This window comes from Miniopterus schreibersii (genome assembly GCF_964146895.1).
Source record: "Miniopterus schreibersii genome assembly, chromosome: 3".
Taxonomy (NCBI): Eukaryota; Metazoa; Chordata; class Mammalia; order Chiroptera; family Miniopteridae; genus Miniopterus; species Miniopterus schreibersii.
The window spans coordinates 103,967,147-103,980,599 of NC_138103.1; the positions used below are offsets into that span (position 1 = coordinate 103,967,147).

The 13,453-nt window shown below is 48.7% G+C and overlaps 2 protein-coding genes across 6 annotated transcripts in view; one reads left to right on the plus strand and one right to left on the minus strand.

Annotated features, from left to right (window-relative positions):
• Positions 1 to 386, plus strand: part of MTREX (Mtr4 exosome RNA helicase) — a 55,743-nt gene extending 55,357 nt beyond the window's left edge. The window contains exon 27 of the mRNA XM_081132892.1: positions 138 to 386. Within this exon, the coding sequence (XP_080989018.1) occupies positions 138 to 190 (53 nt within the window). The 3' untranslated portion in view covers positions 191 to 386. The remainder of the gene's footprint in view (positions 1 to 137) is intronic.
• PLPP1 (phospholipid phosphatase 1) overlaps positions 342 to 13,453 on the minus strand; it is a 50,360-nt gene continuing 37,248 nt past the window's right edge. For all 5 annotated transcript variants that reach the window (XM_081132893.1, XM_081132894.1, XM_081132896.1 and 2 more), the window contains 4 exons: positions 8,817 to 9,097; positions 4,334 to 4,391; positions 1,163 to 1,339; positions 342 to 718 (listed from right to left, as the gene is read on the minus strand). In XM_081132893.1, coding sequence (XP_080989019.1) covers positions 587 to 718; positions 1,163 to 1,339; positions 4,334 to 4,391; positions 8,817 to 9,097 — 648 coding nt within the window. In that variant the 3' untranslated portion in view covers positions 342 to 586. The remainder of the gene's footprint in view (positions 719 to 1,162; positions 1,340 to 4,333; positions 4,392 to 8,816; positions 9,098 to 13,453) is intronic.

Below are 13,453 nucleotides of genomic sequence, written 5' to 3' on the forward strand. Positions count from 1 at the left end.
GCGAGGTTGGTGCTGTGCAGGCTGCTGTCTCACTGACTTATCCTGGAGTTCGTGCTGCCTCGACCTCCCCAGGAGAGGGAGCTACGTTCTTTATGGTCGTCCAGGTTTACACTGAGCCGTGTTTTCTTATCTCTCAGGAATCACCAAAATCAAGAGAGACATTGTGTTTGCTGCCAGCCTGTACCTGTAGTGAGGAGCTACAGGAACGGGGGCGCGCCTGCCCGCCTCCCGCCTGACCACAGATGCTCACGAGTGTCGCTTGGTTCGCCCATCTCACAACAGTCGTCCTCAAACGTGTAACCCGTGTTCTATTTAAATCAAGCATATTACATACGCATGTGTACATAAGCATTACATTTTAATAAAAATGTACAGGTGAGGCATTGTTTTAGTGAAAGGCTTGAACTTTTTCATGAACTCGGAGCCATTAGACAGCTGTTGTTACGTGAGTATATACACACAGGTAAAGTGAGCGTCGGGATAGCAGCAGAGTCCTCAGAGCAGTGCACCCGACCGAGACCACCCATGCCCTCAGGTGGCACCTCCTCCCTCGGGAAGCTGCCGGCTCCACCTGGGCACTCGGCCCTCATGGCTGGTGGTTGCTCCGCAAGTGGTTCCCCGCTGTGGGCGTTTCGTGCAGAGTCGTGTGAGAATCCTCCTCCTTCCTTTCTTTAAAAGGAGAATTTTTCTCCTTGAAGAAATCGGATACGTACACGACCTGTAGGAAGATTAGTTACGGTCAGCAGTTTGCAACACTAAATAAAAGGGCGTGTCATGGGTGCAGACCGAGGGCACAAAAATCAGTGGCTAACAGGAATGTTTGTTAGGGGGACTTCCAAATTGAGAGGCACTTTTTATGTTCTGGGCAAACAGCCCCATGCTGCTGGCACTTAAAGTCAGTTCATTACCAAAAAGGAAACAGCTTGTAGCCAGAGCCTTTCACCATGAAAACACGTGGTGGGCTTTTGGTCACTTCCGTGGAGAGTAACCTGGTGTCCATCAGCCGTCTGCCCTGACGTGACTTGGCTGCCCTGGGCTCTGACCTGGAACCCAGGACAGGCCTCATTCTCGGCCCCTGCGGTTTCCTCGAGGGGACGTTTTTCTACCTACGTATCCAAGTGTCCATCAGCACCCAGGTGTGGGCTCTGCCCAGTGTACTTACCACCAGCACTGCGACCACAGCTCCCTGGATAAGGCCTGTCAGCACGTCGCTCCAGTGATGCTTGTAGTCAGAGACACGAGAAAGGCCCACGTAAATGGACGTGGCCACGAGGCCGAACTGCAGCGTGGGCCGCAGGAGCCTCGCCCAGTCGGCCCTCATCCTGGCCTGAAGATAAAGCTACAGAGAGAATGAAGAGAGTGAACACACCGCGGAAACTTCCATGTTAAGGATCACACCTCTGAAGGGCCGGTGTGTTTAAAATGATTCATAGTCCTTAAATATCAGTAATCATTAAACACTCACTGTACATGGACAGGGCTTCAGGCAGGCATCCTAAGAGTTAACCCTTTAAGCGAAACCAGAAACGACTGCCCCAGTAACTTCTGTTTAGAACTGATCACCTACGAGGGCAGATCACCTTCCAAGTTCTACACAAGGCAAAGGTCCCTTTGTTGGTGACGTTAGCATTTCGTGGCAGCTGCCCCCGTGCAGTCTGTCACGGTGCTCACTCCACGGCCAGTGTTGCCATCAGTTCCAGTCTTGGGATAAACCTGGGCTTCCTGCCCGGCCTGTCTAGGGACTAAGTCTGCTTAATGCACTCAAACAATTTACATGCAGGGAGCTCCACCGGCCTCCAATTATTTACCTAAATAGACGAAGGAAATGCAGTCACCTAATTAACAGGCTGTAGTTCAGTCCTTGCCCAGCAGAGGTCTCAGCACCCACACCCTCTCCAGCTCTGCCACTAGCAGCCCGAGGCTGCTGCTCTCCCTGCCGCCTGCCGCTGCCCAGCGCAGCCCTGAGGACGGCGAGGAGTCGGATCCTTTCCTGAGCTGCTCTTAGCAAATCTCACCAAAAGGTAATTTCTGGGCGTCAGACGTTCTTGACAGGGAGCATCACACTATCCTCAGTCCCAGTGACCAACCATCTCTACCCAAATCTGGACTGAGCCTACGGGTTAAGGACTTTGGGGGGCAGGGGTGAGGTGCTGCCCAGGAACATGCGAGCGGGGAGCAAGGGGCTGGCATGGAAGCTGCTCTGTCCACACAGTGAGCTGGACGCAGCACATGGCTGCTCTGGTCGGCTCTTCTCCACAAAGGCCTTGGTCTGTGACACACCCACTCACCTGAGCTGTGATTTTCATCATAACTACACTGAAATGGCTCCTACTGACCCAGTTTTCAAACTACACCTGAGGTGGTCCTCCCTCTGCTCAGACCCCAAACCGGGCCCCTCTGCTCCGGGCGCCCAGGGCAGGCCTGCCCGAGGCCTCCACGCGTTAGTCCGTATGTCACAGATCAGCCGGGGTGAGCGTCTCTACTGGCCCACGTGTAAAAGGGAGCAAAGAGGCAGAAAGTTGTAAGCTGTGCAACAGGACACGCCTGAGGCTGTTCCTTAAACACAGTGGGTCCAAGTCACATCGGCCACCAGCTTCCTTGCACACAGGCACCCCTGACCCATCAGAACCAGTGTTGAGTGCGAGGAATTGGCCAAAGAGAGCAGCCCCCAGACCTCAGCAGCCACCCCCTCCATGGGGTTACTAGAGAGTCAAAAGCCCAGTGCTGCACAGGGAGGTCGTAGCAACCTCAGGTCCCAGGCTTCTCCTCCAGGACTCAGAGATGCGCACACAGGCGAGTGTCACAGGGCTGCCCTGGTGAGGCCTGGCTCCTACAACACGCCCAAAGGGCAGCCACAGACAGGACGCTAATGGCTCAGCCGATGCTGGGCCCTCCCCTCCTCCCAGCCCTCAGGCCCTATTTAAAGACAACCCACGGTGGCCTGTCTGGGAAGAGCGAACTTTCCCAGTGAGATCCATGGGCACGGCTTTGGGAAGGTATTTACTGTTGCACCTGCGAGTGCGTCTCACTCCCGGTGGAACGTTTTCAGAACCACCTGATGTGAGTTTTCAAGGAAGCTTGAATTTCCACTGAATTGGTTGGTACCCTGCCCCTTCCTCACAAAGTTACACTAACCAAAAAAGAAAACCTCCCAATTCCCAGAAATGCTGAAGCCAAAAATTAGCTCTACTGTACTGGTTTAAAGTTGTGGTTTGCATTTTATGCTCTTAACTTTCGGAATTTGGTTTTTCAAATAAAAGCAAGATTCTACTAAAACTGACTTTAAATTCTCTCTAAATGAGACCAAATTAACCCCAGCAGCCTACTCTCAGTAGCACACACCATGGGTTTTTAATCTAAGCATTAAACTCATACAGCACTGACGTGATCAAATGAGAGAAACTGGGAAACTGCAAATTTACACAAAGCACAACTATGTAAAAATCCACACAAAATTCATAGCTACCCGGGTAAAGATCTCCCCCCACCAAACTGATAAAAAATGAAAGTCAACGAAGTTGTTCTTTGAAGACCCGTGTGTGGGCCCTAAGCCTGGCCTGCGGTAGATCCTCCACCATGCTCCCGGGTTTTCTGGGCGCAGCTCCTCTAAGTCTCGACTGTGCCCCTGTCCTGCTGCCCTCAGGGTGGGCACACAGGGCTGGAGCAGGACTGGCAGGAAGTCAGGCTCCTGAACAGCACCCGGCTCCTCCCAGGCTGAAGCCCTACTAGTCCCTTAAAAGCTGTCTGGGAAATGTTTCAGAAAGTGGGAAACAAAACCTGCTCAAAGAGGAGCAGCAGCAGCTGCCTGCAGGTCCCACAATTAAAACAACTCCTTACCCGCTGCCCCCAGGAAAGAAGTGGCCCCCATGGGGAGCACATGAGGCAGGGCTCCGCCTGGGGCTGGCGGGTAGGTGCTAAGCAGCAGCGGTCACCAGGCCTGGTATTTCAGGTCGGGGAGGTGCTGGCACGTCAGAGGCTGTGTACATGCTCCAGGAAACGCATCTGAGAGGAAGGGCACAGCACGCCGAGCACCAGGCTGCAGACCTGCTGGCTCCACCACCGGCAGGAAAGCCTTCAAAAGGAGAGGCTCCCCGTCACCTGCCTGCGCCTCTGAATGAAGGACAGAGTACTTTACAGAGGCTGCAACTAGCTTTGCAGACACACGTCCGCTTGCTATTCAACTTCACTGCATAGCAGTGGGGCCAGGTGACAGTTCAGCTGACGAGTGCGTGGGAGGTGGCTGCCCGGGAGGCCAGGCCCAGGTAAGCACGTGGGCTTCATGTGGCTGCAGGGAGCAAACACAAGACCCGCCATCGGCACGCACTGTACTCACCGCCACGAACAGCATGCAGTACATGGAGAAGGAGGAGTGGCCTGAGTAGAAGGACAGCCTGGAAGAGAGAGAGAGGTTCATTCTCCCCACAGGCCCAACAGCCTGGACCTCACCCCCGCTCCCCAGTGCACACAGCTCCCTGCCTCCCCTTTGGAAGTCGGGGGGTGGGGGTTAGGAGGGGGACATTGAAGAGCAATGGGGGTCTGAGGTCCGGATCACAGTGTCACCATAGTGAGACTTTGAGGACGGGTGATGAGTCACTGGAACAGCCTCCAGGCCTTTCTCAAGTAGCTCCTGACTCGCCGCGACCCACATGAGGGACCTGACTTCATTACATGTGAGCTTATGTGACCATGATTTATGCTGATTTCCCACTGGCAGGGTCTGGGACATTCAGAAGTGGACTACACTTTAAAAAATAAATTCTAAGGATTTAAGACAGCAATAGTTTAGCATTTTCATGGGCACACGTCTTGCCTTAGATTCCCCCCCAGATTATGTGCTTCTGTTTGGCACTTGTATTAAAACTGGGCACTGATATCCCTGTACCAAGTGAGGCATCCAGGAGCAGGAGTCACAGCTCACACACGGCAACATGAGGGAAGGAAGTATATAAACGGCCAGTGTTGCTCAGTGGTTGAGCATCAACCCATGAACCAAGAGGTCGCCAGTTCGATTCCCAGTCAGGACACACGCCCAGGCTGTGGGCTCGATCCCCAGCAGGGGGCGTGCAGGAGGCAGCTGAGGAGCAGTGAGCACTAGCTGGATCCAGGAACCCAATGGACCAGCTGCCGCTGCAGTTCTCAGATCAGCAGCCAGACCATCTGGGACTGTTTAGGAACACGAATTCTTGGGCCCAGCCCAGACACACTGAATCACAAACTCAGGGGTCAGGCCCAGCAATTTGTATTTTAACAAATCCTCCTGTGATTCCCATGAAGCTAAAGTGTGAGACTCTTGGGGGCAGGAAGAGACAGGGTGGTGAGGGGTCAGGAAGCAGCCACAGTGACAACCTGGTATCAGGTACCGACACTCAGCACAGGACGAGGACAGAGGTGCCTTGAAGTCACATAGTTTTAAATATATTGAGAACTATGTCCCTTCAAATCGTCTCCCTCATTCCACACGCGGTATCCACAGAGCTCTGTAACTGAGGGAGGCTGTCTGGTTGCTGACACGCACGAGAAACACAGCAGAGCCTGAGCAGGGGAGCCTTTTGGGAGGCCCAGGCGCAGCCAGCACCGTCTACAGTGAGAACAAAGAGGAAGCCATTCTCTCCATGGACAGAGCAGGTTCTACCAGGTACTAGCACCTCAGCTGTCAGACTAGTCAGAGTGGGTTTTCACTGTTGGACACTCCCTCCAACTCCAGGTTTACTCACCTAATGTGAGCTGCAGTTAAAAAAGAGAAAAGAGTAACTATAATTTTTCTAAAAATGTTTAAATACTGGAAGAATAAACCAGAAATAAATTTTTTAAAAAGGAAAATTATTTCGTACGTTCGACCAAATGTACTACAATTAAACATCTAACAAACGATACAAAGCTGCGTAAGGCAAACAGAAGTAACTTAGTGTCGAGTATCTGACGCATGCAGCCAGAGGTCAGCCAGCCACTCGGAACTGCTCAGGAATACAGTTTAGCTGAAACAGATGTAACTGAAGTAAAAGCCAGAAAAAAGAAAAGAGTGAGTCTCGTAAAGGTGCCACAGTTTCTATACTGTACTATCACAGACACACCAGCTGTCTGTGTGCAGCCTGCCCACCAGGGACCCAGCAGCTGCATAGCCTGAGGGGGCAGATGTCTCACAAGGCTGCGTTCCCGTCATCCAGGTGGTTCTCAAAGTGCAGTCCTGAGGTCAGCAGCAGCTAAGAACTTGTTACAGACGCAAGTTCTCAGGCCCCCATCCCACACCTTCTGAATCAAACACTCAGGGACGAAGCCCAGAGTCTGTTTTAACAAGTTCTCCGGTGGTTCTATTAACCACTGATGTTTGTGAGCCACTGGTCTAGTCTCTAAAGAGAAACCTGGCCTGGGAAGGGAGCTGCAGGTCTCAACCACCCGGGCTCATTAGAAAGATATTCTCCCAAACCTGAGAGTCATGCTGTTCCCACTGGCTCAGTGGTTGAGCATCGACCTGGGATCCAGGTGATCAGGGTTCGATTCCCCGTCAGGGCACATGCCGGGCTTGCGGGCTCGACCAATGACTCTCTCATCACTGATGTTTCTATCTCTCCCCCCCTCTCCTTTCCTCTCTCTGAAATCAATAAAGATATATTAAAAACAAAACAAAACAACAACAAGCAGGAGCTCTCTGGGTATTACAGGTAGGACATACACATCATGGTTCATCATGTTCTCATTTCTATGTTTAGAACCCAGCGGCCACCACAAACAAAGCCCAGGGAGGTGCTTCGACGTCAGCGATGTCAAAGCATGAGAGTGTGTGCATGGAGGGGGGCCGCAAAGAAAATAAGAGAACAGGGAAAATCAAGACCAAAACCCAAAACTGTAGGAGGCGCTCTCCTCCCAACACGTTACTCTGACTCATCTACAGTCAACAGAATGACTCATTCCAGGATTGTGTTCCCTTCTCCCAGGGTCAAGCATTGTAATTTATCATTAAAAATGGGCAGGCAGAGGAGATAGGCAAACTGAAAAAGCAGATTACACTGTAACCCTAAGGAACTCCAGAAGACATCTAGACTGCAATCTCTCCGCAAGTTTGGTATCTGACTAGGATCAGGAGAAAGGGAACAGATGACCTTAAGCTACCACCACAGCCCTGAGCCGGCAACGACCAGCTCCTTCTGGACACGTGAAGGAGTCACATGTTTCTAGGAAGATACAAGTCGTCTTAAAATGTCACTTGTGTGTTTGACTTTCCTTTCTCCTGGCTTAGAACCTAAAGCTCACTGACAGGTCTCACTGAGAACTGTGCTTATTCTAACATACAGCCCTGGGGTCTGAGTGACCCAGGTGGTCACGCTGCCCGTGAAGAGGCTGCTTTCCTGACTGGACACAGGCCTGGGAGTGGACAACGGCTCCTGGGCTGGTGTGAAAACTTTAAGGGTGATGGGTAAAAACCTCAGTGTACTGACGTCAAAAGTACATTCAGAGAAACGGCGCATGTGGCTAATTCAGATTCACCGGGAAGAGAGCGTACCATGCACAAAAACACGTAATTCCTTTCACACCATTTAACATGAATTACATTGTTTCCTGTTTTGTCCAAATGGCTTGTGTAAGAAAGAAAAACCTCTCAAGATACACTCTCATAAGAAAAATTTGAGCTAAGATTTATGCACCTAAACCTTAGGGGAACCTCATCACCGACTGCACTGACCTTGAACTCCTTGGCTCAGGAGCAAACATCAGTTTTCCTGTCTGTTTTCTGCTGGGTGATGCAGGAAAGATACTAGAGACAAGGATGTGGTACTTGATAGAAAAGTACAGAACTGAGACTCAAATGGTGAAAATCATTTGAGCTCAACAAACTCTGAGCAGCACAAATATACAGAACCACGCCTTAGCTGGTTCGGCTCAGTGGTTAGAGCATCAGCCCGCACACTAAAGAGTACCGGGTTCGATTCCGGCCAAGGGCACATATCTCAGCTGCAGGCTCTATCCCCGGCCCGGGTCGGCACTGGAGCAGGAGGAAACCCATCAATGTGTCTCTCTCACATTGATGTTCCTCCCTCCCTCCCACTCTCTCTGAAAAGCAATGAAAAAAATATCCTCGGGTGAAGATTAAAAATAAAGACAGAACCATACATGAGTAAAAGTGACAAAAGCAGTGTGAGAAAATAGAATGTCACACAATGGGGGTCAGAATTTGAGGAAGAGACAGCCCCTTCCCAGCTGTCTTGTCCCTAACAGAGCTCCAGATGCAGAAAGCAGCCCAGCAAAGGTGGAATAAGGCGGCGACATGAAGACCCCAAGCTGTTGAGACCTTATCAAAGTTACCTTAGAAAAGGTCTACTCTAAGGACACTAAGAGATCTAGCAGAGCGTCACACAGGGCTGTCTAGATCAGAAGTCAGCACACAGTACCCCCAAGGCAGCCAATGTTTATGTAAATAAAGTCTTTCTGGAACACAGCCATCCATTCGCCCTGAGACCGTCTGTGGCTGCTGCTTCCTGCTATGGCCGCGGAGTTGGATAGTTGTCAGATGGACGCTACGGCCTGCAAAGCCCAAAATATTTACTCCCTGGCACCTAAAAGCATTTGCTGACCCTGGACTATTAATGACCTATGAGGTTCATTTTACAGTATTATATCGGAGAGGAAAACAGTCGCATTAAAATGCTTTTACACAGGGGACGGGGTAAAGAGGGAAGGAGCACAGCAAACAGACCAGAGACGCTCTCAGCTCCCTCTGTGAGGACTCGAGCTGCCCCAAGCGAATGGACAGCCCGCCTTCCAGCCACTGAAACCGATTCCCAGAGCTCTCGGGCTGGATCAGGCACTAAACAGACACACACCTGCCCTCCTTCACTTTCTGTACGTTCCCCCGGCAGACATAGTTCTCTATGTAGCCGTCGCTGCAGTTGATTTTTGACCAGTCTGGGTCACAGACGTCCAAAAAGTGCGGCCGCAGTCTGCCTATCGAGTACTTGGCGATGTCAGTCAGGGACTGACTAGCAGCTGCACCAAATAAAAAGGTCCCGACAGCTTTGTAAATAGTGGCTACATAGTTATTCCTGATAAAGGAATTCGAGTGCAACAGGTTACAGTACACAGACAGGGTTTCTCCCATAACCATCTGAAAAAGAAACAGAAAACAGTACGTTAGAACCAGGCACTTTAAACAAAATTAAAAATAGAAAAGAAAATGGTAAATCATAATAAAATCATTTTAAAAACCACCGCCCCTTTTTTTCCTTTGCAAATGGAGAGTCCACTTAGGACACCTAACCCCAAAAAGGGTGTCAGATCGATTGTGGATACTGCTTACAGAGCAATGGCCAAGCCAGTGTAACTTCGGTCCACCTAAAACACAACCTTGTTTCTTTTCTTGCACAGAAATAAACTGAGTTTTAATAAGTAGGCAGTGATGTATTGTGGACAAAAACATGGTTTATTCAAAGAACACACACTTCCCCAGTTAGAATATCCCCTCTGTAAGTCTCTGACACTCTTCATTTTTATCAGACACTCCTTAGAATCAAAACATCCATCCTAACAAAATGGGGAAGAGAGTTTCAAGGAGTAAAAACTTCAATATACAGCAGGGATCTAACCCTGAAGCCAGTGGGTAACAGGGGGCAGAGGGGGCTGACGGGGCCTCCCGCGGCCTCTCCAGGGGACCTGCAGGCTAGGCTGCCTTACCTCGTCCTACTGAAAGAGCAAACGCACTGATGCTCTCCTCCAAGAAAACCGTTCAAGTGACTCTCCTCTCTTCTCACTGACTCCTGCAGAACTGGAGGCAAAGCCTCTCAGGTCTAGCTCAGCATGTGAATGCGCTTGCAACAGTGTAATGAGTTCAGAGGCATAAAAAGGTTTCCAAATACTTTACAAGTTCACAGACTAATACCCTGAGAACTTTAAGAAACACTGAATGGCAACATTATAAAAATGACACTTGCTAATAAAATAAGCCACACTCTAGCTGCCTGAGACCAAAATAAACACTGTTTAAACAGGAAAACAGTCCGCTTGCTGCTTTATGCTGAGGTGGGGATGTAAGTCACAGTTTCGCTTAAGACCTATACTAACTTCACCGCTTTTTACATAAAATTGTTCAAACGCTCCCTTTAACGGGATTCGCTGTCTTCAGGGAGAGCCTCACCACAGGAGAAATAAACGCTGCCTGCTGCCTCGTGAAAAGAATCCAAGAACCTGACACCAAAATTCCTTCCTCTGGCTCAACGGCTCCTAAAACTCCACAGTTAGAATATTGTAACTCTGACAACTAGACTATGAATTCTACAAAAGCCAGGCTGAGTCTTCATTGTTGACTAGAAAGAACCACCAGCGACCTAGAACAGAGTGGGTGGTGAATAATTTTACCTGAAGGTGCTGCCTCTGAGGAAAAGATGAACACCCTCAGTTTAAACCCATCCAGCCCCATAGACAGAGTCCTCGTCACGGTGCTCGTGCGAGTGACCTTCCACCCTCTGAGAACAGGTCCCGGGGAGGCCGGCCACGCGCCTGCGCAGTGTTGCTGAGGGCTCTCCCTGACCCCGAGGGTGGCCTTGCGCTGACGTCTACACTGGCTCCTCCGGCCACTAAGCTGTCCCAGCACCAGCCTTATAGACCAGCAGCAAGAAAGACTCTCTCTCCTGTTCACTGTGCAGTTAATCTCTGATCATGTAAAATATGCACCAAGTATATTATCAACCCCACTCAAGCAGCTGAAATGTCCGTATCTGGGCTGTCCGTCAGTGCGTAAGCAATCGACTACTTTCTAGAAACAAGTGTTTGGTATTTGAGTCTTCCTGGTCGTAATGGTCAGTATTAGGACCCTGGCTCTTGCCACTGGAGACAGATCAGCTGACGAGCATGCAGAGCACTGGGCGCAGGTTAAACGCTGATTTACAGAAGTAGCACACACTGAAACTCAACCCTGCGTACTGGGGAGGGCAGGGGACAAAAGCTGGCCAAGGCCAGGTCATCTGACATTGTTTCCTATCATGTGCTCCATCTCTACTGATAGAAACAGACAAGAGAAACCTTCTAAGTAATTCTTCTAAATTAATGCAGGGATGTGTCTGTGTGTTTGACCTACACATGGCAGCCATATTTTTGCTTCATTTTAGTATGTTTCTTGCCTTTTGAGCCACTTATGTCCATTCTTAGCCTCTGGTGACGTCCACACTTGAGTTACCCCTAGTCTGTGGCCTAATCTTAGAGCTGGGATGACTGTCATTCATTAGTCACTCAGATTCTAAAGACAGAACAAATTATTAAAGAACTAAAGATAATGTTTGAGGGGTAAAGAGAATACTTTGAAGATCAAAGCTGATAATTATCTAAATCATTGTGATTCGACCATCTGAAACCTAGAACCACAGTATCCTGTCACCACCTGCTATATGACTTATACATTCTAGACTGTCTGTAGACTGTACTGTCTTCTGCTCAGGGCCCACCTTCCCGAAGTAATAATCTAGAATCACTGGCCTGTTTCCACCCCTTCCTAATATCTCTACCTCATTCCCTGTATTCTACTAAATCTTTCAAAAATCAAAGTAGTCTCATCAGATAGAACTATTTTTATCAACCCTCGTTTGCCTTAACTTTAGCAATACTGGACTTCGATGACCATCTCCTCTTTACTGGAGTTCTCCCTGGGCCTCTGAGAAACTGCATGAATCCTGCTCTCTACCAGGCCCCTCGATCACTCATGTTTGTGGATCCTTTGCAATCCACATCAAAAGCCTGGTATGAAGTCGGAATCATAGTCCTAAGGGTTTTCTTTAAAGAAATGATTTACCTTCCAGTAAATAAACATGCACACATCCAAACAAGTGCTGCCTGGGAGAGGCTGAGTTAATGAATAAACTGAAATTATTTTAAATTAGCACATAAATCCACTGACCCAGAGCAGCGTTTGTCTTTGTTGATACGGTTAATGTGAAAGTAGTACTTCTTAGAACCTTTAAACAGTCTGTTCGTTTTAAGGGAACCTACACACAAGTTACCCGCTCTTATGTTAAATGTAAAGGTAACATTCTCACAGGTGATGCTGGAACAAAGTCACACGTTACTGACAGAAGTAGGGAGTGCCACTGAGGGCCGTGCACCCGGTGGGTGTGGCGGGCGGCTACACCCTGTCCTGCAGCACTGCCCGCCTCTGTCTGTAGCGACCCCTGCAGTTGAGCTTGTAGAGCACCCGCTCCTTGAGTGAGGGCCAAGGAAGCTGAAACTGAAGCACAGGTGCAGCTGCTGTCTTGTCGGAGCCCTTGTGTCTAAGTGCTTGAGTCTTGCCTGAAATCAGCTACTATTTGCAACTAAATTTCTGTATGTAAATAGTGATCTCCCAGAAACCTGTACTTAAAAAAAAACACAAGTCCCTCCTCTTACTCCCTCTTTAGTGGGAGATCAGGGGCTTGGCTTTCTTCCTTTAATAGTAAAAACTCAGTTCAAAGAACTGTTCCTTAAAATGTCACCCCACGCTGTAGGAGGGTCACCGAGGTTACTGCTTAACTACCGGGCTTCACCCCGTGCCCAGGACGTGGCAGGCTCCAGGGCTGGCGCAAGGACACCAAGGGGAACAGGCACCGGCCCTGCCTCCAAGGAGCTCAGTCTCATGGAACCAACATCTGTACAGCAGAGGTTTTCTTTTATTAACTACGCATCACAAATCATGAGCTGAGTAACTCTTAGTGCTAATAAGGACCTGTGGTCATTCCTGAATAAGACATTAAATTTCAAAATTAAGAAATGTCTTCTATTTTTAATTAACTCCCAAAATATAATGCTATGATCTTGTTGGCCTGTCTCCTGGATGGGACCACAGTTTCTGCTCTTAACTAAGATAAATCTTGTTTCTAAAGTTACAAGTTATGAAAAATAAAACTAATCTAAATCATAGCATCCCTGGGTCAAGAGATCACAGAAAGGAACCCTCTAGTCCAGGCACTTGCAGTCTCCTGAAGCCATTCTCTGAGCACTCCCACCTGGTCACCTAGAAGAGAACCGGTAGTACTGTGCTCAGTGCTGATAAAAATTCTTCCATTGTCACTACTAATTATACACAGAACTTTGGCTTTTCTCTCCCATTTCTGGCATTACCTAAAAATTCTTTGAAGTGAACATGGGTTAAATGAAGTCCTAACATTAGTTAGCAGATTTTCTTTTCCAGAACTCAGTCACTAGAAAGTGGGTACATTACACAGATTCAATAAATTATAAAATACTATCTAACCTATGCGTAAAAGCAGAAACATTGATATTAACATTCATCTTTCCAAGATTACTAAAACAGTAGCAAATTAGAGCTCTAAAAATCACAGTGGCATACATGTGTTCAGTAAGTTCTTCTAATTATACATTGTTTTTCTTCTGGCCCCACCTAAAATAAATGCAATTACCTGGATCAAGTAACACCTTCAATTAAAGGTTAAAAGCAACAACATTGTTTACAGGGTTATGCATTCAATCATTAACAAATTAA